Raw genomic sequence first — 27,783 nt, 5'->3', positions numbered from 1 at the left:
ACAATGCACGTCCGCATGTATCCCGTGCCACCCAACGTGCTCTAGAAGGTGTAAGTCAACTACCTTGGCCAGCAAGATCTCCGGATCTGTCCCCCATTGAGCATGTTTGGGACTGGATGAAACGTCGTCTCACACGGTCTGCACGTCCAGCACGAATGCTGGTCCAACTGAGGCGCCAGGTGGAAATGGCATGGCAAGCCATTCCACAGGACTACATCCAGCATCTCTACGATCGTCTCCTTGGTAGAATAGCAGCCTGCATTGCTGCGAAAGGTGGATATACACTGTACTAGTGCCGACATTGTGCATGCTCTGTTGCCTGTGTATATGTGCCTGTGGTTCTGTCAGTGTGATCATGTGATGTATCTGACCACAGGAATGTGTCAATAAAGTTTCCCCTTCCTGGGACAATGAATTCACGGTGTTCTTATTTCAATTTCCAGGAGTGTATTATCAGTACATTTACTATCCTCCAGGGGCATATGCCATAATCGTATCAAAATCTACGTTCTCTTTCCGGGTGAACTAATTTTTTTCCAGGTTGTCTCTCCCAAGAGTCATCAAGCGCATTTTTTTCTGGTGTTTCAGCATATATTTATAATTTTGTTTTTGCATTGCGTAGCTGGAGTCAGACCAAACAAATAGTGCTCATCACAGCTTCAATGCGATTCCCTGTGTGGATGGGAATGGTCGGTTTGTTTCAGACCTGAATTTTTCTGGAGTAAGGAAAATTTTTCTTTATACTGTGAAACTCATAGGTGTTTTTTTTTAATGATTTTCGATGCAAGATGTACAGAAATGTATGTATCCAATTTCAAAATATACATTTTGCTTCTTCTTATGAACTAAAATTAAACTGATCATTCAATAACTACCATGCAAAATAACAATAAGAATATTCATTTATACAGCTGAATATAACTAACCAAACACTTTCATATATTCTGGTGATCAAGAGCTGCTGCACATTGCTACATTGGCTTGTTGATATTTTTGTAGTGTAACCCAATTGTACACGCTAAAAAGATTGAACATTCACAAATGTGTACATGAATTTTCCACAGTGGAAAAATATTTCTGTTGCAACGAAGAGACAGAAAAATTTAATGTACACAACTCGAGCCAGTGGGTCTAGAAGTGTTAAAGCGGTCCAAGATTAGTCTAGCATGATATTTATTTAATCAATGTGTATTAACAGGGAAAGTAAAACACGAAGAATAAGCAGCAATCCAGCAGCAAATCAGCAGGTCTGCATGCTTGATGGTAGCAGTCAGTGTGGTCCAGGGAAGTACCATCGCTCTTGGGAGCTGATTATTGTTTCTGTTTTACTGTTCCTGTTAATATGTATCGATAAAACGATAATGCCCTAAATTAATTTGGAACCCCTCTATCGAATGGAAAATAAAATTACGATTAAAAAATAATTTTTTTCTCTAATGGGAAACAAACCGTCGCTTTATATCGATGTTGGGCACCACATGAAAGACGGGATGAGCAGGATTTTTTTTGGGATGAATGCGGCTACATGTTGGAAAAATAGAATTGCAAATATCAACGAATACAACAGAGGAAATGCGTCTGACGACCTGAGGAAGACACCTGATACATGGTGTTGCAGGATAGGTCGTTCTGAGAAAACACTGTTGAGAAAAATTCATATGTTGTGCCGTTTCCAAGTTACTTAGCATTGAAGTTAACCAATCAAGAATCAGACACCTGATACATGGTGTTGCAGGATAGGTCGTTCTGAGCAAACACTGTTGAGAAAAATTCATATGTTGTGCCGTTTCCAAGTTACTTAGCATTGAAGTTAACCAATCAGGAAGTTGTGTGCACAAATTTAATTGACCCTTTAATGGTGTCACCAAATCTTTTTCCTAAAACCAAACAAGAGAGCGTTATGGAAATTGGACGTGAGAGTGTAATAAGGATCAAACCAAAGCTAAGGGGTGAGTAGTCTTGTGCGCTATCATCTATGCTGTAAGAACAACTGACACTAGTTATATCTCACAGGATGCCTGAATCAGCATGCACAGTAGCCTGATTGGCTAACTTCAAAACTAATTAACTTGGACATGGCGCAATGTATCGAATTTTTTTCTTACCTGTTTCTTCTCAGCACAACCTATCCTGCAACAACTTTATAACCTTTTCAGACTGTTTTGACCACTCTGTGTAGACTTGAAACTGCATGACATAATGAAAGTTATCATCCTGCTCCTGAGTTAAATGAAATGAATTGATCGTATGGCATTGTTGGCATGGAGGTCCCATTCGGGGAAGTTCGGCCGCCAAGTGCAATTCTTACTTCAGTCGACCCCACATTGGGTGACTCGCTTGACGATGATTAAAATGAAAATTGAGAACAACATAACACCCAGCCCACAAGCGGAGAAAATCTCCAGCGCATCCAGGAATCGAACCTCGGCTCATTGCATGGGAGGTAAGCTCAATTCCTGTCAGCTAAGCAGGCGAACTCATGAGTTAAATAGGCATGGAATTCCCTTCCTCGATCTAATCACGCTGCAGAGCCTGCAAGGGTTCCAACACTCTTCAGTTTGTGATCGGTTTAGAGGACTTTAAGTAAAAATTTACTGCATATCTAAACGTCAACAACTTTAGTGTGTGGGGTGCTTCTTTAACAGATGTTCTATTCGGACTGACTGTGAATGTACTGTGTTACTTGACATACTTTAAAGAACATTACACAAAAATGAAACATGATTGAGTGCTTAAATATGATTAAGGTTACTACGATTAAGTTGTGCTGGGGGTGGCTCAGCTGGAAGAGCACTTTCCCACCAAAGGCAAAGGACCAGAGTTAGAGTCTTGGTCTGGCACAGAGTTACAATCTGGTGGGAAGTTTCATATTAGCACACACTCTGCTGCAGAGTGAAAATTTCATTCTGGAAACATCCCCCCTCCCCCTGTGGCTAGACCATGACTCCGCAATATATTTTCTTCCAGGAGTGCTAGTTTTGGCAAGGTCTGCAGGAGAGCTTCTGACAAGGGGAAGCCACGACGTTGGAACGCGAACTTACTGTAAACTTCGTACAATCGTAGTACCCCATGAGGACAACAAAATGTGTAAGCAGTAGCACGTACTTCTCAAGCATTATTCAGAAAATCGCAAGATAATTTCGGTCGTCGAATATATGTATCTCTGCGTGGCCATTTTTACCATGAAGAGGCTACATCCGAGTGGGGCCGGCACGGTAGCTCATCGTGTTCGGTCAGAGCGTTAGCTACCCTTTATAATAAAAGAACTGAGCGAACAGTTCATCGAACAAACTGAAGGGTTGTCATCGGACGTCCACCCTGAACAAATTCAACGAACAATATAGAAAAAAAGTGTTTGACATGATGCGGAAAATACGTGTAACCGGATGAAATTTAATTAAATTTACAATGTTATTTGGCAGTCTACTAATTTTTACTTTTACAAATAATGTAATATTCATAACTATCGACTAGTAAACGACCAAATGCATAAAGTCATACTGAAAATGTATGCTTGTCCATGATTTGTGAAATCCCTTATACCTAGAAGGAGCCCGAAACGACTTGTTACCTCCAAGTTTTCACCGGCACAGACGGCTTTCGAAAGATGTACAATTAATCGTCGCTTTCGACATTACAAGTACAAGTTCCAGGATGGTATTTTTCGTAAAAACGTGGAAAAGATAAAGTTAAACGGCACCAGCTGCATTGAATAAATGCTATGTTTCCGCATACGCAAGATCTTTTCACGTTTTCTGTGGAAATACAAACCTTGTTAACATTTTCAAAAACCTCTCTTTCAGACGATAGTTTGGAAGCAAACCATGCATAATGCAGTGTTTCCTTAAAAAATCGGCGCTGATAATTGTTTATGCAGTATAGAGTGTATTTCAATAGCGTCTTCTGAGAATCAATTTCTCGTTCTCTTTCGATTAAATACGAACAGTTTTGAAGTCACTGACAAACATACATTTTCAGTATCACTTTATGCGTTTGGTCGTTTACTAGTCGATAGTTATGAATATTATATTATTTGTGATAACAAAAATTAGTAGACTGCCAGGTAACGTTGTAAATTTAATAAACGTTCATCCAATTACACATATTTCCCATTATATCAATTGTAATACAAATAGTAAAGAAAATGAGTGTATTGAAAATTAAAAAAAACTGACGAACGGAACCCGATCCAGCTACTTGAACACCAACAAATTAAAAAAAAAAAACACGCATTTTGTTCGCTGAATAGGGCGGACGTCCGATGACACCCCTTCAGTTTGTTCGTTCATCCGTTCACTGACTTTTTTTTATTAGAAAGGGAAGCTAATGCTGTGACTGAACACACTGAGCTACCGTGCCATTACCACTTGACCATACCCGCTTCATGGTTAAAAATGCCACGTATATATATATATATATATATATATATATATATATATATATATATATATATATATATATATATATATATACAGGGTGTCCCAGCTATCTTGTCCACCCAAAATATCTCTGGAACAATAACGACTAAATTTTGGAAAACGACTTTCACCGGTATCAATGTAGGGCTGGGGCCCATGAATGTACATATTTGGAAACATTCTAAAAGGAAAATATATGTGTTATTTAACACAAACTTATCTTTTTTTTAAATGGACCACCTATATTTTTTCTTCAGCAATCCATAACATGACATAGCACGTACACAATGGTGTTGATTGCATCGCAATATTCCCATTACATCCCGAGATATTAAGAATCGAAGTTGACACTTGAAACACCCGACATGAGCTGCTAGCGCACGTCCTGAGGCTCAGGCGTGAACCCCATGTTGCCCGTAATCGCTGTGTGATTGATAAGCATAATCACACTTCCATACTTATCAAGAGGTCCGAGACGAATAATATGGTCTGCTGCCGTCCTGCATTAACGTTTTACATTCCAGCAGGTATTTATCCCATAGGCTAGGGGTGGTGCGGTTCTGTAACATATCTTTGTACCGCAACGTTAGTCAGAAAGTTAACTTCGCTCATCGTTAATCCATTACTGAAAAGGTAATGACGTTCAACGTTAAAACTTTACTTTACTGTAGATCAAGTGCAAGTGACAGTTAATCATTCACTCGTAATAGTAAAATTCATGTTGATGGTTTTAGTGAAACGAGCAAGTGGACTAAAAGTTTTACCGTTGTTTAGGTAAAGATGTTTTGATTTGGGAAGTTGAGGTAGGACATAGAAGATGAATGTAAACATGTTTAACCAATTAGTTTTATTATCACATAATTATCAATGTTACATTTATCTAATGCGTTAAACGACAATTTGTTGCAAACAAATGTTTCTTAACATAACTGGGTAAAATGGCCACTGTGATACCAGCACTACATACTAAACATAGCATTCACATCTCATGCTCAAAGTGATGCCCCATTGGCTTGCATACGTAGGGTCATTCTGCGGATGAAGGTTGCCCTACTTCGTGCTACTGTTTCCTCTTTGATGGCTGTACAAGCACCAATAATGCGTTGCTTCATGTCCTCTGGTGTTGTTGGTTCATGTTGGTAAACAGCATCTTTCACTGCTCCCCAAAGAAAATAATCCAGCGGCGTAAGGCCTGGAGATCGGGCAGGCCACCTAACTGGGCCACCTCGTCCAATCCACCTACCAGGGAACTTACGGTTCAGAAGTCATCGTGCTTGTAAGGCGTTATGTGCAGGGCATCTGTCATGCTGATACCACATGACCATTCTCCGGTTCAGAGGTACGGTGTCCAAGAGAACAGGAAGATTGTGTCATACAAATCTGGAGTATTGTCTGCCATTTTGGATGCCATTTATAAAGCAAGGTCCGATAATGGTATCTCCAATAATCCCACACCAAACATTAACTTTCCACGGACATTGATGCTCTACTTGATGGAGCCATTTTGGATTGTCTGCGGACCAATAACGCATATTCCTCATGTTGACAATTCCTCTGTTGGAGAATGATGCCTCGTCGGTAAAGGGAACATCTGCAAAAAAATTTGGATTAGTCAGAAGTTTTTGCTGAGCCCACCGACAAAATGTTACCCTATTGCGGAAGTCATTTCCATGAAGATCCTGGTATAAATGAACATGGTAAGGATGAAATTTATGACGTTTAAGAATAGGCTGTGCACTTGATTTCGACACACCAGCTTCACGTTCAATTTCACGTGTGCTGATTTGAGGATTCACAGCTATGGTAGCAAGCACAGCAACTTCAGCACGTTCATCTGTGTGTGTTCTAGGACGATGTCGAGGTCTTGGATTTAAGCTTCCTGTTTCACGTAGACGAGATGTGAGACGACCAAACATCCGGCGCAAAAGCGATGGCTTGTCAGGGAATCGTCTTCTGTACAGTCGTTCTGCCTGAACAGCATTTCGTCCACCTACAACAGGGTACAGTACAGGTATGTAGAGTAGGGTAGAAAACAGACATATTAACTTAATAATCATATTGTTCACTAACAGTTCTATCAACAAACAAGCAATCTCATAACGTATTTCCCGTCAACGTACATTCTCCATAGATCAGGAGCATTTCTACCATATCTTCATGTGTGTACATTATACTGTACAGTATAAGTTCCACGACACAACGTTTATTCACAATGTGTACTATCTCCGTGCCATCACTAGATTACTCTGATGCATGACTACACTGGCAAGCTGTGTACTCCGCGCCAAAGCAACAACAAATGGGATGCTCGGAGGGTGATGTAGAACAGGAGTTTGCATGGGTCACAAATCATGTTGTTGTTGTTGTGGTCTTCAGTCCTGAGACTGGTTGGATGCAGCTCTCCATGCTACTCTATCTAATGCAAGCTTCTTCATCTCCCAGTACCCACTGCAACCTACATCCTTCTGAATCTGGTTAGTGTAGTCATCTTTTGGTCTCACTCTACGATTTTTACCCTCCACGCTGCCCTCCAATACTAAATTGGTGATCCCTTGATGCCTCAGAACATGTCCTACCAACCGATCCCTTCTTCTGGTCAAGTTGTGCCACAAACTTCTCTTCTCCCCAATCCTATTCAATACTTCCTCATTAGTTATATGATCTACCCATCTAATCTTCAGCATTCTTCTGTAGCACCACATTTCGAAAGCTTCTATTCTCTTCTTGTCCAAACTAGTTATCGTCCAGTTACCACTTCGCCTTGTTTATGATTTGCGATTTTTTTATTCGCAAATCATAAACAATGCGAAGTGGTAACTATGGCAGTTACGTTGGACACTTGACTAGGTAGAGCCATTCCCTGCGCGATGGGCACAATGGGTCATATAACGCATTAGATAAACCTTATTTTGGGTGTGCAGTATAAATAAGACAACCTGACGGGTGTACACCGATCGGTACTGGTTCATATTGTGTACGTAAATACGTAAAACGTGCAAGAGGGAAACCATTATGTGCTTATGAGAGTTGATGGCAGCAGACCATATTATTCGTTTTGGGCCTCTTGATAAGTATGGAGGTGTGATTACACATGTCAATCACATCGCGATTACGGGTAGCATGGGGTTCACGCCTGAGCCTCAGGACGTGGGCTAGCAGCGCATGCCGGGTGTTTCAAGCGTCAACTTCGCGTCTCAATATCTCGGGATGTAATGGGAATATCAACGCCATTGTGTATGTGCTTTATCATACTGCGGATTGCTGAAGAAAAAATATAGGAAGTCCACTTAAAAAAAACATAAGTTTGTGTTAAAAAACACATATGCTTTCGTTTTAGAATGTTTCCAAATATGTACAATCATGGGCCCCAGCCCTACATGGATACTGGTGAAAGTCGTTTTCCAATAGCTGTTATTGTTCCAGATATATTTTGAGTGGACAAGATAGCTGGGACACCATATATATATGTGATATATATGTGATAAGCGCGCGCTATATAAGTGGCGTTTCCGGTAAGATGGAGTCATTCGTCGGGCGGCTGCTGCATCAGGCAACTGCATTGAACGGCTCACCGAGATGCCTCGTTATAGGAGAAGAATGAGACGGTCTCGTCTGCCCGTGTATAAAGCAGTTTCTACTGTTGAATTTAAACCCGGTGCGGATGGAGTTAATGGAACTGCCAAGCAGGATGTACTACATAGTCCTATTACTTTTGTGGGTGCTAGATTTGATTTTAGTGTTAAGACTACCGAAGTTTTTGGTGGTTCTGGTTGGCTGACAGTGGCGTTTGTTCGCACTGGTCAATACACACAATCAATGCGACCACAATCACCATTATGATGCTTCGTTGGGTGGCCTTGAAGCACTTCCCGAGAGAGACATTATTGCATTCAGGACATGGAGTATTGGGGAGGTACCTAATAGGAATTGCGGTACTTCTTATCTCGTGAGTGACAAACCGTTATCTCTTCGTACCAGGAATAGACGGCGTGTTGCAGCGAGTGAGGGGATTTATATTTGGGTCAAAGTTGAAGGCCCGTTTCAAAATAGATTTGATTTGCAGGGTGATATACGACCGAAATTATCTTGAGATTATCTCAGTAACGCTTGAGAAATACACGCTACTGCTTACACACTTTGTTGTCCTCATGGAGTACTACGAGTGTACAAAGTTCACGGTAAATCCGCGTTCCAAACGTCATTGCCTATCTCTGTGAGAAGTTTGGAAGGTAGGAGACGAGATGCTAGCAGAATTAAAGCTGTGAGTTAGAGATCCTGAGTCGTGCTTGTGTAGCTCGCACGATAGCGAAATTTCCCCCCAAAAGGCAAAAGTCCCGAGTTCAAGTCTCACTCTCGCACACATTTTAAATCTGCCAGGAAGTTTCAAGATATACACTGAATCAAAAATAATTTATTTTGCTTAGCATTATTATTTATTTTTCTAAATAACAAGATACGTCAGCCTATTTTGCCTTCCTTGATAATATGTTGGCATATTCGGTATAATAGTACTACTAAGTGTGTTAGTCAAACAATGGTGTCTAATTGTATCAAGTTTATTCAATGGCTAATGAGAGAAGATATCTAGAGCGAAAAGAAGAAAAATGAAAGTCACTCAAAACATTTAATGAACGAAATTCAATAAAAGTGTGTATTTGTAAGCATTTGCTGTCTCTGCTAATAATTAGAGTGCCTCATGTAAATATTAGCTGTATTTAATGAAAAAAACTACATAGTTCCTAACGAATACCTAAATTACTTCAGCAGTTTGGACAGCCTAGGTGCAGTGTTTTAATGAGGTGAAACATTCTCTGCCACAGACGACGTTTCAGGGATCTGCTTGATGGGACTCCTTCCTGACAAAGGCTGGATCTCACGCATGAACCTGCAAATAAATGTGTGCCTGTTGCTCGTAAGAGAGATGGGGTGGAAACAGTGATTAAACACAGCATGGAGCTTGTGGAGCAGCAAAACGGCACACACGGGGCAGCCAAACAGGGAAGGCACACCTGTGTGGAGCAATGAGGAATGGGAGCAGCAGAAGGGGGGAGTGCTGAAGTCTGAGTCAAATGTCTGGTAATGCTGCCAGCGCCATGGGTGTTTCACTGCACAGTGTACGTCCCAGATATTCAGTGAGGGAAATTAAGGGGCACCCAGTGAAGTGCGATGTGGCTGGGACTACAACTCTGGAAAGAAGAGATGCATGGCACAGTGATGAGAACAAAGGTTGTGTCGGGCAGTATGAGGTGCTGCAACATGTCACAGCTGCACTGATTGCTGGGTCAGGGTGGACACTTGGACAGGTGAAGCATGTATGGCTATATACTGTGCATCTGGGATGTAGAGTCCATCATACACTGGTGTTCTCTGGGGCTGTCAAGTGCTGATGCTGCGGTTGCAGCCATTTGCCAGATGGCCTAGTGAGATGATGCACAGCAATGGGATCAACTTCAGGGCGCTGGAGGCTGCTTCAGATCTGCGGTATCTGTGGGGCCACTGGAAGAGCATAGCCCGTGACTCCATTGAGTGGCGGAGGCGAGGCATCAGACTCAGATTTGGATGCTGGGGAGCTCAGTGTCGGGTTCCACAAGCTGAGAAGAGGACACAGGAAGGAAACTGAAGGTAAGTGAAGTGGCTGCCTCTGGGTCCAAGGAGCTGCTCAGTGTATCAATGGTGCTCACAGAGCAGCATCGTGCCTGGCACTGGCGTCGGCAAAGGCGCAGCAGTGGGATCAGTGGCATTGTTGGCAGGCAGGGAGACTTCAGCTGTCGATGGTGTATGGGAGTCATTGAGGGTGAGTACATAAGTTGGCTTCAACCTGTCGCCACACACAGATAAAGGGGCACCTTGGACACATACGTATATGCTTTGTCATTTCGTCATAAAATGAGGTGAGGATCGAAGTATTATGGATGGAGTGGGGACTAGTAGGCATCAGTGCATAGTGTAGTGTGTAACTCAGTCTGTCATCATGAGAACATAGATGCAGGCATCTGAGGACAGCAGGGAGTCGACGATCTTGATGTGAACGTCAAAGAACCAGTGCTCAAGGGAGGGGGTGGCGGGAGAGATGAGGAAATGAATATGCTAATATAATGGCCTACTTTAGTGTGCTGGCATAGGTCACAGGTGTGGACCCAAGTGCAACTGTTCTTTTGGAACGACAAGCTAGAAGAAACGTTCCTCAGTGGTCCCAAAACGAAAGCACTAGTTCACTGATGGGAGCACTGGTTCAAAAACGAAAGGAGGAGTGGAAGCTGCATCGACCATGCACCACTAGCGCACATCGAAGAAGGCTTGCTGCTGATGGGAATTCCAGTTAGAAACCTGGTAGACACGCTGAAGTAGTAGGCTGCTAAGGCATTCCTATCTGCAGGTGTCCACTTTGTATCAGGTTCCGTGTAGAGCATCTAGCTGTGATCACAAAGGTAGAGTCGTCTACTAGGACAGATTGTGGGATTCGCAAAATTTTCGAATTCAAGGAGATGCCACATAGCATGTGCATAATAAAACATAATGTGAAACATCCCCTTCTGACATTGAAAACCTATATGAACTCCTATCTGACAGATGTGACATGAGTCCTAATGACATTTCGAGTTTGACGGGTTCCGCACCATGTCCTTGAGGTCAGGTACCAAGCCTACGGCACACAGTGTACGATGTACCATGAGATGACTGTGATGTGGATGCAGAGGAAATAATCGACGAACGTCAGGACAGTTCTGAAACGGAGCAAAACGACACGAATGTTTTATCTGAGGGCGAAGAGAACGATGAATTCTATTTTTGCCATAAAAAGAAGGGCAAGAAAGTCATCGACTCCATTCCTGAAGAGAAACTTCTTATCGTCCGTCGAAATGGGGGAAACATAACCTACTTAGGAAAATCCCGGGCCTGATCGGTAGAGCTCGTGATATACACTCCAAAAAACACGTGGGTATATTTATTTGGTGGAAAAATGTTGGGCATCATTGCACAGACCAAAATATCGATTCAGTGAAAGATCATTACTCACGGGAAAGAGACGTCAAACCCACTGATTAAACAGAGTTGAAAGTGTTTATTGGGCTTGTAAATATTGCTGGACTCTACAAAGCTGGGAAACTAAACCTTGAAGATTTCTGGGCTAACGCCAGATTCGGGATTGAGATTTTCTGACTCACCATGACTCTCGTGTGGTTCAGTTTTTTTCTTTGGGTTCTGAGGTTCGACAACAGAAAAAGAAGAGAACAGAGAAGAGCTCTAGAATGTCTTGCCCCTATTTGGGACATTTTTCGTAAGTTTGTACTGAACTACCAACAATGTTATTGTGTAGGAGAAGATGTTACAATAGATGAAAAGTTAGAGGCCTTCAGAAGCAAGTGTAATTTCATCCAGTATATACCATCCAAGCCCTCAAAATATAGGTTGAAGATACTAGCTGCTGTCGACTCAGGTGTGTACTATACATCGAACATGGAAATTTATGCAAGAAGGCAACCCTGACGGTCCTTTCCTGGTTAAAAACAAATCCGTTGACGTGGTTGAACGTCTGGTTACTCCTCTAGCTAACTCTGACCTAAGTATCACTGCTAACAATTGGTTTAGCGACTCCACTCTTCTTCACGACTTGGTCACAAAATACAACCTGTCCTACGTGGGAACACTCAAAAAGAACAAATGGCAAATCCCCAATGAACTGAAGGAGATAAAAAGGAGAGAAACGTTTTCTTGTAGGTTTGCATTCCTCAAAGATGGCACTATGGTGTCGTATGTGCCCCAAAATAAAAATAACAAGAAAAACATCATTGTGATTTCCAGCACGAACATGGATGGAGCGACTGACGATGAAACCGCAGTCGAAAAGATACCAGAAGTGATTACCTATTATAATCGCTATAAAATAGGTGTTGACATGGTCGATAAACTGTGTTCTGTGTACAATGTTTAAAGAGGCACAAGACTTTTGCCAATGTTTATTTCTTACATGATGATGAATTTTGCTGGCATAAATAGCCAGCTCATATGTCTAGGAAACGGAATCGAAGTGCCGGTTCGCCGATTCTTCCTCTTTAATCTGGGAAAAACGGCTCTGAGTAGTATGGGACTTAACATCTGAGGTCACCAGTCCCCTTCAATCTGGGAAAAGAACCAATAAGAGGCCAGATGCTAATGTGTTTGCTGCTCCCCTATTTGCTTCAGACCATTTCATTCCAGCTTCCGGAACTTCTTCACCAAAATGAAACACCTGCGACACTCAGTAGCACAACTGTCAAGGGCACCAAAACGCGAAAGTGATGCCAAATACGTTGGGCGAGCAAGACTACAAGACTCAATCAGTACAAGCGCAAAGGGTGTGATCAATATTTATGCCTGCAGCACTGTGCAATGCTTTGTCCCGATGGCCGTGACATTGATGAAGACATCGAAAACGATGGCTGATGATACATCTACCATTTTTATTTTACTTTCTCTGAAGGGGACGTTATTTTGTATTAATTTCCTATCTGTTTCATTATTTTATTCGAGATACAAATGCTGTATACTGAGTAAATTTCTAAATGTCAATATATAAAAGTTCTATTTCTAATTTTCGTAAATTAATGCTCTGTTGCTTATGTTTAATACATATATGGTTTGGTATGTGTTTTGTTCAGCTATTCTCTCCATCATCTGGGGTTAATTAGAGATAATTGTGCAAAGTTGGTCCTGTATCTCGCAGATACAATGCGATCTCCAATGTCCCTCCTAGAGGCGTGACCAGGGGAGTATTAAGAACATGATTTACTATATCTTGTATTGCTCTATATTCACTTGAATTGATTACTGTGTCATCCATAAGAAGAACTAATTCTGTTTGTTGTGCGTTAGATAGAAGAACGTTTGCTTTTGTGAGAAACAGCGTGATATTGAATCTAATATTGAGCCTTGGTGATCCGAACATGTGATTTGTTTCCTATCAGAATAATCTCCTCTGATTACATTGGTTGAATTACTAAGTGCGACTTTGTACATTCTTATGGACAGATATTATATTATACATTGGTTATATAGAACCCCAATTTCTCTAAGAGGATATTCTAATGCATTGTATAGGTCGTAGATATATCAACCGGTATTATTTTGTTATTTAATGCTTGTAAAATTTACTGAGTGAACATGTGCCCACATCTATATGGAATTCTCAATTAAGCTACTCTTCTGAAACCCAAACTGTATTTTATGGAGAACATTGTTGTTGCTCAGGTGGAACAGTACACGAAAATACTCGATTTTCTTCTTAGTTGTCGGAGATCGCGGTCATGTGTGTGTGACTAGTGTCTCGTTGTGTGAATGAAAGTGTGTGTTTACTATTCTGAAGGAGAATGTGGCCAAAAGCTGCGTGTAAGTGTCTTTTCGTTGCATTTGTCTGCAACAAAACGTGTTACCTTTACGGCGAGTAGCAAGCTATCTGTTCCTTATGTTATTGATAAGTCAACCTGGAGTTTCCATTTTTCAGTTTCAATTTCAATTTTCGTACAGGATGTACGCAGTCATTCGCTTTATAAAGTCGATAGTTTCTTTTTGAATCGATAGGTACATCCGGTATCGACTTCCACTATCACAAACGTAAATGTCTTTCTTTGCCGATCACTCATCAAGATGGCTCCTAAACCGAAGCCTGCGGAAAAATCCGGTAATTAGAGTGCAGATACTATTTTATTTATTTGTATCGTATGAATTAATGTATGTTGTGTTAGAGAATGGGTAGGAGTACATTGTTCTTCAGGCTCTGTCGGTATATTGTCTTATTTATTTTCATGGTACCCCTTCAACGTGTTCTAAACAAGCCACGCGGTTGGTTAGAGCTACACGTGCACTTTGTATTACTAGGCTTCAGTGCACTTTCGTAAATAGAGTTTCGTGATGTTAAACGTAAGCAGAATTTTTAATTGTCAATTTTGCCCTTGCCACGTGAAGGCAGCTAATGCGTACGTTTTTTCTCGTATGTTAAAAGTAACATGTTGTACCATGTGATATAGGGATGATGATGTTGCTCTATTCTGATCTTCAGGTTCGTATTGCTGGAATTTTTCTATGTAGTTAAGACCTATTAACGTTAGGGGATGTAAATTATTTCGTTCTCCAGTGCAATAATGTTTATTATGCTGCATGCTTTCTTTTGTGCAGTTGTTTTCTAAGCGCGTACTGTTTTCCGACTCATATTAATGTATTTTTTATATTTACGAGAAGCATATTTAAATTTCAAATTGCAGTTGCCCTTTACTTGTCGCAGTTTTTAATTCCAAACTTTGGTCACAAACATACTGTTAATATGATGGTGCCTTACGTGTTTCCTGAGGAAATCTTTTTAAAGTCGCCTTGCAATTTGTGATGAGTTGAAAATGTCTCCCTTGTGTTACTGGTTTGAGGGTAGGTCTGTGAATTTGCTGTTGTGAGTGTTAGAAGAAATCACTACATGTAAAAATCTCCTATTTTTGTATAGGTAAAGTGTGTCGAAGGTCTAGAATTCTAGAAACTTTAGTGATGTGTTTATACATGAATGCTTGTTCCTTGCCCAAGTCGCACTTCCTACTAGGACATCCTTGTATTCTAGGCCTACATTTTTCATAGGGGTGCTTTCACCACAAGATGTTAGGGGAATTTTAGCATACAATATATAGTGAATGTGGTGGTGTAATGGATTAATGGTGCCCACATTAAATTTAGAAGGGGTACAGCAAAATTTTATTTCATATTAATCATAGGTGTCAGTTTTCCTACTGTAGGTATGAGAGGAAATACCTATAGAAGTAAGAATATATTTTTTTGTCCATAGGGAAACCCGACAAAAAGGCGGAGAAAACGCCTGCTCCGTCTGCCTCAGGTGCATCAACATCTGGTGGACCGCCAGCCAAGGCAGCAAAACAGTCAGCTAGTTCAAAGCCAGGGAGCTCTGGCGCAGCTGCAAAGGCTGCTGCCCCAGCTCCCAAGCAGACACCTGCTGCATCTAGTTCAAAGCCTGCCGCAGCCAAACCAGCAGCAGCTGGTGCTGCGAGTAAGCCTGCTGCCGCAGCTGCCACAAAATCTGCAGCAAAGCCAGCTGGTGCTACGGCCAAGCCTGCTGCAGGTGCTGCAAAGGCATCTGGGAAGACTCCAGCAAAGGCACCCGTTCCACCTGCGGCGGGAGCTGCTGGCAAGGCGAAGCCAGCTGCGGGTGCAGCACAGGCCAAGGGAGCTGCCAAGCCCAAGTCTGCCGCTAAGCCTGCAGCTGGGAAGGCTGCTGCCAAACCTGGTGCAAAACCGGCAGCTAAGCCAGCTGCCGGTAAGGCTGCCGCCAAGCCGGGAGCAAAGCCTGCAGTAAAGGCTGTTGGTAAGGCAGCAGGCAAAGCTGTAGCTGGCAAGCCAGCAGTGAAGAAGGTTGTTGAAAAGCCCAAGAGAGATGTTGCGCCAAAAAGTCAGAAAGGAGGCAAGATAGTACGACCAGTGCAGAAGGCACTCAGGATTCAGAGGAAGGTAAGTAAAATGTAGTGATAGGAAAATTGATCTTTATAAGTGGTAGCTGTAGGCTTCCAAATTTAGAACTTATCTCCAGTACCAAATATATATCCAAAGCTTTTCCATTGGAGGTTTGAATGCTAGGCCTATAATAGTAGTTGTGCGTAATTTTACATGTTGTTGAAATATTTGGCATATTGCATATTGTTAAGTTCAAGGCATGCCTTCTGCGTGGTTGACAATTCGATGTGGGTTTCATTTAGTTTTGTGGGTATTTGTTTGCTACACAATTTCTGTTAATTCTTTCCTAACATATTTGGTTATTTCGTGAAGTGAGAAAAGGAAGTGTCAAAATCTGTTGCTAATACTATCACTACCTCCAAATCAAGGGTAAAGTTACTTTGTGCTTATAGTGCTTTGAACTGTGGCAGTTCTGTGTAGTCTAAAACAAAGGTTGGATTTGTCTACTTGTGTAGGAATTTCTCAGATTTGGTTTAATTATTCATAGTAGTTTTCAGGAAATTTTGTCAGTTGCTTTTAAAATATATTGTTGAAATATGAATTAATGAAGCAATTGCCAACAAGATGCACAGTACACTACACACTAGGGCAACCAATTTACTTTTGAATTTGTATGTCATTTTTTTAATGCTAATTCTTGCAAATCCTCTTAGCTTTCATAGAAGTTTTGCTTGCCACTGTCAGCCATGGCAATTCACTACAAATAGAGTAAAAATTCAGCAACTCGGCACTGTCACATTTAACACACTGCGGTATCAAGAGGGGGTCACAGCTTTGATCGATGATGTAATGCTGCAGTGACATCAGCTTTTGGTGCATACATTCAATTTGGAAAGGTTGAAGAACCTGGTTGTGGTGTGGTGACTCTCATCTTTAGCTTAACCTGTTTGAAGACTCACCACTGAAACCACATAGTTTGTTGCATGTTTTCTATGGTAGTGGTCAACTCTGAAGACTCATATCAAATACTCTTTATCTTACCCTATCTATGGTTATCACAGTGGAGTGCACAAAACTCTGTTGAATAATGGATTGACAGCTAAAGAAAAATGTAATGTCAGGTTCGCAGAATGAGCCCAAATTAGACTGCTGATCATGACTCAAACAGTTTCGATTTTGAAAACAAATAACATTTCAGTGTAAATTTTCTTTGTTCCCTTTCCATCATCTTAGATCTCAACATGAATTGAAATGCAATTTTTTTTTCTCTTACAAATTAGGTTCTCAAGGGTGAACATGGATCTCGTTTTAGAAAGATCAGAACATCGGTGCACTTCCGTAGACCGAAGACATTCTGTCCACCCAGAAATCCAAAATACCCTAGGAAGTCTGTTCCAAGGAGGAACCGGTAAGAAGTTTGGTTGTACATATCATTGTTCTCAATGTCAATCTAAATTAACGTATTACGGCTTTTTTGCTGTGTGTTCTTGATTTTTGTCTTCTTTTAGTGAATTGAACACTTATTTCTAGACATCTGATATGGTTATTGAATGTAGTGCTGCCTTCACTAAATAATAAAGCTGCATTTGAAAACAGTAGCTTGTTGACACTTAGATTTTATTATTTTGGCTGTTGAAATACTCAGTTGTTTTGTCTTGCCTCCCTTAATTTAAATGTCTTGTACAAAGTTGGTACAAGTAGTAAATCATTAATTGTGAATTTATTTCAGCATGGATGCTTACAATATAATTAAGTATCCTTTGACAACAGAAGCAGCAATGAAAAAGATTGAAGACAACAATACACTGGTTTTCATTGTCCATGTAGGTGCAAACAAACACCATGTTCGTGCTGCTGTGAAAAAGCTGTACGATATTGATGTAGCAAAAGTAAATACTTTGATTAGGTATGTATTTCCCAAATATTTTGTCTTCCACTCAGTACTTGTACATACTTTTATCTCAATTTTTAAACCTTCAAATGCACAAAGGAAAGACCATTGAAGTCTGGAGATGCTCCCATTTTTTAATTTTCAACAGGAAGTAAAAGCACAGTAAATGGCTAATTACCAGGGATGTATTTTATTTACTGGAACTATTCTTTACAATGTTTTGGATTATATAATGGAAGGATCTTTGTTCTAATTAAAAGTAACTTTAATTCCCTTCATTGTTTGGTAGCAAATTTATGCAAATTTGGGTCTGCTGAGGCTAATTTGTTTTATAAATACTATCAAAGTTGAGAGAGAATAATTTGTGACTAGCATGACTCTTTTTGTTTCAGGCCAGACGGGAAGAAGAAGGCTTATGTCAGGTTAGCACACGATTATGATGCATTAGATGTTGCTAACAAGATTGGAATAATATAAACTGATTTGTACTTGGGAATTGTCATACAGAAAATAAATACTGTATTGTATTAAGTCTCATGTTTATTTTACCATTTGCATTAACTCATAAATTTTAATAACATACCATGATAAGTGGTAATCACAGTATTTTCTCAAATAGATATTCCACTTGTATTTTTTGGAGCATACTATCAGAAAAGTTCCAGTTCTACTGATTGTATTGATTCTTCGTTGAATTTGACCACTTAATTCGTGAGAAGTCACAATACACAGTAAAATTTCAGGATCATTGTTCAGTTGTTTTCAAAAACAATTTGTTAGTGTAATGCAAGGGCAAATTTGAAGAGAGTAGTGTTGTGTAGGAGATGAGGTGTTAAGAGTTCACTGTCATGAAGATATGTTTCAGGAGGAATGGGTCAGTTCAAGGTTTGTAGTTTCATATACTCTTATATTCAAATAAAAAAAATTTCAGCGTTCAGTGAGAAATGTCACAATGACCAGGTAGTCATACATTAACAGAATAGTAGACACCAGGAGAACACATGTGCCTGAGCATGTCAAAAGTTTGGATTTGAAGAGGATTGTTCATTTGAGACTGTCATGGGTATATTTCTTTATCCCAGTGCGTGACCAAAAAAATCTAATTTTGGGCAGTGTCAACCATCTAATATAATCATCATATTAGGATATGAACAATATTATGAAAAGGATAAATTGCTGCTCACGGTAAAGAGAAAATGAATTTCCAACAGCCACTATGAAAAGGCTTTCACACTGAGCTGTCAGCGAAAGCCTTCTTCAGAAAGGAAAAATACACAAACAAATGAAAGCTAGCACAACCCATGTGCACATGACTATCTCTATTTGGAGATGGTCATGTGTGCAAGCTGTGCTTTTTTGTGTGAATTGTTTCCTTTTTGAAGTATGCTTTGGCCAAAAATTGTGTAAGTCTTTTCGTTGCGCCTGTGTGCAACTCAATGTCATCTTTACAGTGAGGTGCAATATGTCCTTTTCATTATACTGTCCTTATTGGTCTGTGTTGTAAATAGACCTTAAAATGTTAACTGCCTACCCAAATTTAGTCCTAGGACAAAACATTTTTGTGGTCATAAATAGGAATAAAAGAAACAAATTGTACATGTCCTAGACATGTTTTTTAATTTGTGTCTGTTACAATTTGTGAAAGATTTGTGTTGTACTTACCAAATTTTAGGGTACATGTTGATGCAAACATAATTGAGTTCAGCAACTTATGCCCTTTGTGTTTTGCCAGACTTTCTAGTCTGGGATTACTCACCAATTAGACGGTGGTAAATGTACATAAGTGAGGAGGAGGGTGTAATTCCTGCCCACTATCATCTTGCACATGTCTCTTCAGAATTGTATTAAAAACAAAGATTCCATGTCTGCTTGTGTCTGTGTATGTGCGGATGGATGTGTGTGTGTGTGCGCGCGCGCGACTGTACACCTGTCCTTTTTTTCCCCTAAGGGAAGTCTTTCCGCTCCCGGGATTGGAGTGACTCCTTACCCTCTCCCTTAAAACCCACATCCTTTCATTTTTCCCTCTCCTTTCTTCCTTCCTGACGAAGCAACTGCCAGTTGCGAAAGCTCGTAATTCTGTTTGTGTGTTTTGTTCATGTGCCTGTCTGCCGGCGCTTTCCCGCTTGGTAAGTCTTGGAATCTTTGTTTTTAATATATTTTTCCCATGTAGAAGTTTCTTTCTGTTTTATTTACATCATCATTAATTTGAACCCAACAATTACGTTTGTTATTGTCTCTTCAGAATTGGGCATTTTAGCAGTTCATTCACAATATGTACAGGGTTATAAGAAACTCTGGGTGCTTTGGATGATGGCAATGAAACAACTATACACACGGGAAGTGAGTATATCTCAAAGTTCCTATTTGTAATATGTGAACCAAGCATGCACACACACACACACGTGCGCGCGTGCACACACACAGTCACAATTGGTGCCATATAGCACTCCCTTTAAGGTGGGAGAAAAACTAGGAAGAATGCTCTATCTTTAACACGTCTGTTTTGTGTATGGCTTATAAATTTCATGCAGTCTTTGGAAACTGGAGGTAGTTAATGAATAATTCTGTGTATTTGGCATTCGCTGTTAGTGATGTATCTACAACACTAGAACAAAAATGAGTTATTTGGCTGCATCTATTGACATGGGAAGGAAATACGTAACCATAGAGAAACCTTTGTGTAGCAAAAGGCATACTTTCTGAAACCAAATTTCAAACACAACAAAATACTTCTTTTAGACAAATACTATTCCATAGACTTTTAAAGGAACTGGTAGCATGTAGCTGAAGAAATCCTAAAGTTTTCACTTGTATCAAAGACTACTGTAGCATTATTAACAGAATCATGGAACTGAGTCATCCTACATGATTTCATTAAGTTATGCAAATGTGTATCGAAAAAGTAACATTTTTGTGCTTTATAGTTTCTTTACGAAGAAAGCTATGTGCATGTCAAGAACTAAATTGAACTACCAATTTATATGTTTATCAACCAAACAAGAAAATTTACAGCAAATAATTCTAAAGCATTTAAAAATTTCAGGTGGTAACATCATGATTCAAAAAATACAAAGCTAGAAAACAGAAGTGTAGATAATGAGAACTTGTTAAACATTAATCGTAGAAAATGAAAATGTTCCATACACAAAAATGGCACCTATTAACAAAGAAACACACATGCAATTAGAGCTGTTTGGACATGAAGAATAAAAAGTAAAGTAATCTAACTGAATGAGGTAGCTATTAAAGAAAAAGGAGTTTTAAACAAATGTGCATGGATGGGAACGTATAAGGAATGTTCAAATAAAAGGTATGAAACATTATAAGAAGCAGGATGAAATTTTCATATGCCACTTTATGATGAGACGTCTAGGGGTTGTGAATGTAGCGTCTGGCATGCCCCCTAAAAATTCAAAGCTGTGCCGTCAACAGACAAGATGATGATCACCTTTCTTGACATCCAATACTTACCATACCCTACAAAAGTCCGTCAAGAGCAAATGGCCTGGGCTGCTCATAGAGGGAGTGATTGTGCTCCAAAATAATGCATGTCTTCAAGATCACATCTAGATAATGGTGAAGTTCGAGTGGAAGCAGCTTGGGCATTTGCCCTGCAGCATTGGCAAAACTCAGTTTTTATTTATTCTTCCTGAACTTTAATTTCTTTGTTTCCTATTACTGCTAGTTCAGTGTAGATACTGAATAACATCACAGCTGGTGAAATGTTAGTCTATATAAAAACCAGACATGGTCACATTTTGAGGACACTTATTCAAGATGACACAGTAGTGCACTGGCACAAACTACATACTGTCGTCTTTCTCAACATTGGCACTTGAACAAGACATGTGGATCATAACTTTATTTTGTGCAATAGATTCTGACTGTTGAATTGGAAATTTTTGTCCCAGTGACCCTTCCTGCATCCTATTGCAGTAGTCTGGTAAGGGCAAAAATAGCAGGTATATCTTCAGCTGGACCTATTATGTGCAGAGCAAACTTTTCCAGCTACCTTCTGACTGGTCTGTCTCACTGTAGTCATTCCAAAAGTAATGACAGATAAATGGGGATCCTCAGCACATGACTGTTTTAACATATCATTCCGTGATAAAAGGGTTGATAAAGTGTGGTGGGCAGACATGGAAAAAGAGTGCGGTTGTAATCATAAGGCAGAACCAGGATGATTTATCTGATGTCAGATAGGGCATTATCATTTGCTTTCAGGCCAAGGTTGGAAGCATTTATAAAATAGCTAAGTTTGTAAATATTTTGCATGCTATTGCTGTTAAACTATACTGTGCATGACAAAATAGTGCCAAGGCACCATAGCACACAGGCAACAGGAATGAATGACTTCTTTGGAGACATGTGCGGACGAACAGATGTGGAACAGTTGAGCAACTGAGGGCCCAGATAAACCAAGGGGCTACCAATGGTGTCTTCAGTGACCGTTCAGTGAACATTGCTGCGCATAGGCTTCCACAGGAGGCACATGGTTCATACTGACTGCTGTTCATCTGTGATGAAGGCTGGAATTCGTATGTCAATGGAGCAAATGGATGCCTGGTGAGTGGCAACAGTTGGGCTTTTGGAGGTGAATCATGTTTTATGCTCCATAGGACACATGAGTGTTGGCATGAAATGTCTGAAAGCAAACACCCAGCAACAATCACTGGAAGGGGTCAGGCCAGAGGAGGGAGTGTTTGGGAAATGTTTTTGTGTCATTCTCTGGGTAAAATGTAAACTCCATCCACAGGCCCTAGATGACCTAGTGTTACCGACCAGCCGCCGTGTCATCCTCAGTCCACAAGCGTCACTGTATGTGGATATGGAGGGGCATGCAGTCAGCAAAACGCTTTCCCGGCCGATGTCAGTTTCCGAGACTGGAGCCGCTGCTTCTCAATGAAGTAGCTCCATAGTTTGCCTCACAAGGACTTAGTGCAAATTAGCACTTATCAGCAGGATGGTGCAACATGTCACACAGCTTCTGGTACATGTGCATGATTTGATGAGCACCAGGATAAGTGTACCAAACTCCACAGGCCACCAGCTTGCTCGAATTTAAACGCAGTTGAGAATCTGCAGGACCACCTTGATTGGGCTTTATGCTGTGGATCCTCAGCCAAGAAACCTAGCACAGCTAGATGCAACACAGGAGTTGGCATGGCTGTTGGAACCATCCAGAACCTCATTGAAGCCCTTTATGCACATCTCTCAGCAGTCACACAGCAAAAGTTGTTATTCATGCTTTAGACAGTGGTCACATTAATATGACTGGACAGTTTATTTTATTTAGCATTTCATATTAATTAGTATCACCAGTACAGTCACTGGTACTTCCCAGATTTAAACATCATCTGCTAATCTTTGAACATTATATGTGCGGCAGAAGTACATTCGCAGTCGAGGGTGAGTGGTTATTCTGCACTGTGTGGAAAGAAGTATTGGAAATAATAAGATGATAAATGCAATCTGTTTGCATCATGTTGGTGCATTAGCACACATTACATATGTACATTATGCACTTGGTGGAGCAGCTAGTTAAAATACTCCTTGTTGATGGTGGTACTGTGTGATCAGGAGGATAATTTTTTTTATTTTCTTGGGGATTAATTCAGCTTGAGATAAGCCACAATACCTACAGAGAATTGCTTCCACACGATTCTTCAGATGCAGAAGCACTCTAGCAGTTGCTGGTTTGGCTATTGGTGGAGTTTTTTGTCCATACTAGTGTATCCTCTGTGAGCTTCATCATCTCTGAATAACTATTGCAACCTACATCCACTTGGACCTGCTTACTGCACTGACGCATAGATTTCCCTTTACAATGCTTCCTTCCATTAACAAATTGACTACTCCTTGATGTGTCCTATCAACCAATCGTGTCTTTTATTCAAGTTGTGCCATAAAACTCTTTTTTGCCAAATTTGATTCATACTCATCATTTATTCAGTCTAACCAGCTAATCTTCAGCATTATTCTGTAGCATTGCATTTCCAAAGCTTCTCTTTTCTTCTTGCCTCAACTCTTTATTGTCCATTGTCACTAAAAGGCTACACACCAGACAAATAGCTCCAGAACAAGGCTTCCTAATACTTAGGTGTTAACAAATTATTCTTTTCCAGATTCCCCCACCTTCCTCCTCAAGTCTGTCAACTTTTGCCATTGTCAGTTATTTTGCTGCCCAAATGACAAAACTCATTAATGAGTTTTGTCTGTCTTTTCTGCGCTAACTCCCTAAGCATCGCCTCATTTAACTCTTAATACATTCCATTACCTTTGGTTTAAGTAGGCTGACGTTCATTTTATAATCTCTTTTCAAGACAGTATGCATTCTGTTCAACTGTTCTTCCAAATTCTTTGCCCTCTCTGACAATTACATTGTCATTGGCAAACCTCAGAATGTTTATTTCTTCTGCTTGGACTTTTAATTCCCTTCCCAAATGTCTCCTTGTTTTACTTTTCAACGTGCTCAGTGAACGAGTTGAAAAATATTGTAGATAAGTACAACCCTGTCTAGTCCCTTTTCAACCACTACTTCTCTTTCATGTCTTTTAACTGTTATAACAAAATTTTGGTTTCTGTACAAGTTGAGAATTACATTTCGCTCCCTCTATTTTTTCCCTGCTACCTTCAGAATTTCAAAGTAGGGCATTGTAGTCAACATCTTCAAAGGCTTTCTCTAAATCTATGAATGCTATAAATGTGGGTTTGCCTTTCTTCACCCTGTCTTCTAAGATTGTCAGTATTGCCTCACATTTTCCTACTTTTCTCCAGAGCCCAAACTGATGATTCATAAGGTAAGCTTCTACCAGTTTTTCCATTCTTCTCTAAATAATTCATGTCAGAAGTTTGCAACCATGGCATATTAAACTGTCAGCACCTGCCTTCACTGGAGTTGTAATAATTGGCATGTTCTCCTTGAAGCCTGAAGTTATAACATGTCTCATAAGTTTTACACACCAATAGTTTTGTCACGAATGACTCTTCCTAGGATCTCAGTAATACTGAGGGGAATTTTATCTACTCTGAGGGACTTGTTTTCTCTTTTGGTGCTCTATCATATTATTCTTGTAGTATATATTCCCATCTCATTTTACTTCCTCTTCCCTGTGTGTAATATTGCCTTCAAGTTAATTTCCCTTGTATAGATCTTCTATATATTCCTCCCACCTTTCAATTTTCTCTCCTTTACTTAGTACTGTCCTGTCATCTGAGATTTTGATATTTGTACAGCCAATACTTTTTACTCAAATGTTTCTTTAATTTTTCCAAACACTGTGTATATCATTCCTCTATACAGGCACACTTTTAGAGTCTTTTATTAGTCCTCTAGCCATTCCTGCTTACCCATTTGCATTTTTTTGGTCTCATTCCATTCCATTTCATCTGCCTTATTTTGTTCCTTTCTCCGGTTAAATTCAGTATCTCCTGTCTCAAGATACTAAGGGATTAATATGAACAGAAGTGTGGCTCTGAGTGCCATGTAAGTAAATAACTTGAGGTATCATATGGCTTATGCTTGCATTCAGAGGGTCGCTGTAAATGACAAATTACAGCTGAAGACTAGCACGTTAGAGGACTGTGACATCAGTAAAGATCAGGAGGGCAGCTGCTATGGTACATATTTTCACACGGATTTGTGAATGAGCATCTTCAAATGAGGTTCGTATTGGAAGCACAGAACATTAAATTAATTAAGTCTGTGACAATACAGCACAGTGAGTGGAAGAAGACAGGCATTTAAATCATTTATGTCATTTTTGTGACTCTGTCTAATATTCAGTAGTGAATTTAAATATAAGTACAAGTACTATTATTAAGCAAAGTCTTTTGCACAGTGAGGTTGGCATCAATCTGAAGCAGACCACAATCAACACAAAGTGTCCAAATGGTGCTGAATGTAGTGATCAGTATTTTGGGACTGTTGGCCAACATATCATGCCTTCATTGTAGGTAGTGTATTGGGGGCTCATAACATACAAATCTATGCAGGTTATCAATAACAGGACTGAAAGTTATGTGGCCTGAGATGCCGCCCCACAATGCCATTATTGGCTCTTGAGCAAATAAGTTTGATGACCACTGAGCTAGAAGAGTTGTAGAAATAAATGCTGTGTGTTGTTTTCATATAACTGGGAAAAGCCCTCGGTCTACTGAGAAAGATGTACATTGGAGATAGAGACCAATATACACTTCTGGAAATGGAAAAAAGAACACATTGACACCGGTGTGTCAGACCCACCATACTTGCTCCGGACACTGCGAGAGGGCTGTACAAGCAATGATCACACGCACAGCACAGCAGACACACCAGGAACCGCGGTGTTGGCCGTCGAATGGCGCTAGCTGCGCAGCATTTGTGCACCGCCGCCGTCAGTGTCAGCCAGTTTGCTGTGGCATACGGAGCTCCATCGCAGTCTTTAACACTGGTAGCATGACGCGACAGCGGGGACGTGAACCGTATGTGCAGTTGACGGATTTTGAGCGAGGGCGTATAGTGGGCATGCGGGAGGCCGGGTGGACGTACCGCCGAATTGCTCGACACGTGGGGCGTGAGGTCTCCACAGTACATCGATGTTGTCGCCAGTGGTCGGTGGAAGGTGCACGTGCCCGTCGACCTGGGACCGGACCACAGCGACGCACGGATGCACGCAAAGACCGTAGGATCCTACGCAGTGCCGTAGGGGACCGCACCGCCACATCCCAGCAAATTAGGGACACTGTTGCTCTTTGGGGTATCGGCGAGGACCATTCGCAACCGTCTCCATGAAGCTGGGATACTGTCCCGCACACCGTTAGGCCGTCTTCCGGTCACGCCCCAACATCGTGCAGCCCGCCTCCAGTGGTGTCGCGACAGGCGTGAATGGAGGGACGAATGGAGACGTGTCGTCTTCAGCGATGAGAGTCGCTTCTGCCTTGGTGCCAATGATGGTCGCAAGCGTGTTTGGCGCTGTGCAGGTGAGCGCCATAATCAGGACTGCATACGACCGAGGCACACAGGGCCAACACCCGGCATCATGGTGTGTGGAGCGATCTCCTACACTGGCCGTACACCTCTGGTGATCATCGAGGGGACACTGAATAGTGCACGGTACATCCAAACCGTCATCGAACCCATCGTTCTACCATTCCTAGACCGGCAAGGGAACTTGCTGTTCCAACAGGACAATGCATGTCCGCATGTATCCCGTGCCACCCAATGTGCTCTAGAAGGTGTAAGTCAACTACCCCGGCCAGCAAGATCTCCGGATCTGTCCCCCATTGAACATGTTTGGGACTGGATGAAGCGTCGTCTCACGTGGTCTGCACGTCCAGCACGAACGCTGGTCCAACTGAGGCGCCAGGTGGAAATGGCATGGCAAGCCATTCCACAGGACTACATCCAGCATCTCTACGATCGTCTCCATGGGAGAATAGCAGCCTGCATTGCTGCGAAAGGTGGATATACACTGTACTAGTGCCAACATTGTGCATGCTCTGTTGCCTGTGTCTATGTGCCTGTGGTTCTGTCAGTGTGATCATGTGACGTATCTGACCCCAGGAATGTGTCAATAAAGTTTCCCCTTCCTGGGACAATGAATTCACGGTGTTCTTATTTCAATTTCCAGGAGTGTATGTTCTTTGTCTTCTGGCCTTATCCTGTGTCGTCGCAGGATCTGCATGTGAATCAGGATTTGGCAATGTTAATGGTCAGATGCCCTTCCTATTGCCACCTACTCTCTCCCAAGATGGAATTTGAGTACCCCATATTTTATATTTTGTGTGATCCCATATGAAAGTGTGAGAATATTCTTGAAGTGTTTGTGAGTCATTTAAGTGAGATGAAATGTGGGTAGCAGCCCAGTATTTGCCTAGTCAGGCAGGCCGGCACACCAGACCTCATCCTTAATGTACCGGGCGGATTCAGTCAGGGCCCAGTATGACTCCCTATATCCTGGAAGTGGTGTGGTAACATGTACAACTATTTGGGTGGGTATGGAGACTAATGCATGAGTATTGAAAATTGCAGATGAAGTATGAGTAAAGCTGAATTGCATTGAAGACAGTGGA

At 41.0% G+C, this 27,783-nt stretch overlaps 1 protein-coding gene across 1 annotated transcript; it reads left to right on the top strand.

The window, feature by feature from the left end:
* Positions 1-13,969: 13,969 nt before the first annotated feature.
* Positions 13,970-18,261, top strand: LOC126354953 (uncharacterized). The gene is made up of 5 exons (XM_050005034.1): positions 13,970-14,076; positions 15,220-15,896; positions 17,120-17,247; positions 17,569-17,745; positions 18,123-18,261. Exons 1-5 carry the CDS (start codon positions 14,043-14,045, stop codon positions 18,205-18,207), a joined length of 1,101 nt encoding a protein of 366 aa, XP_049860991.1. The 5' UTR covers positions 13,970-14,042; the 3' UTR covers positions 18,208-18,261.
* The last annotated feature ends 9,522 nt before the right edge of the window (positions 18,262-27,783 follow it).

This window comes from Schistocerca gregaria, chromosome 3 (assembly GCF_023897955.1).
Source record: "Schistocerca gregaria isolate iqSchGreg1 chromosome 3, iqSchGreg1.2, whole genome shotgun sequence".
NCBI classification, from domain to species: Eukaryota; Metazoa; Arthropoda; class Insecta; order Orthoptera; family Acrididae; genus Schistocerca; species Schistocerca gregaria.
Note: the sequence above shows the minus strand (reverse complement) of the source record. Positions and strands in the feature narration are given on the sequence as shown.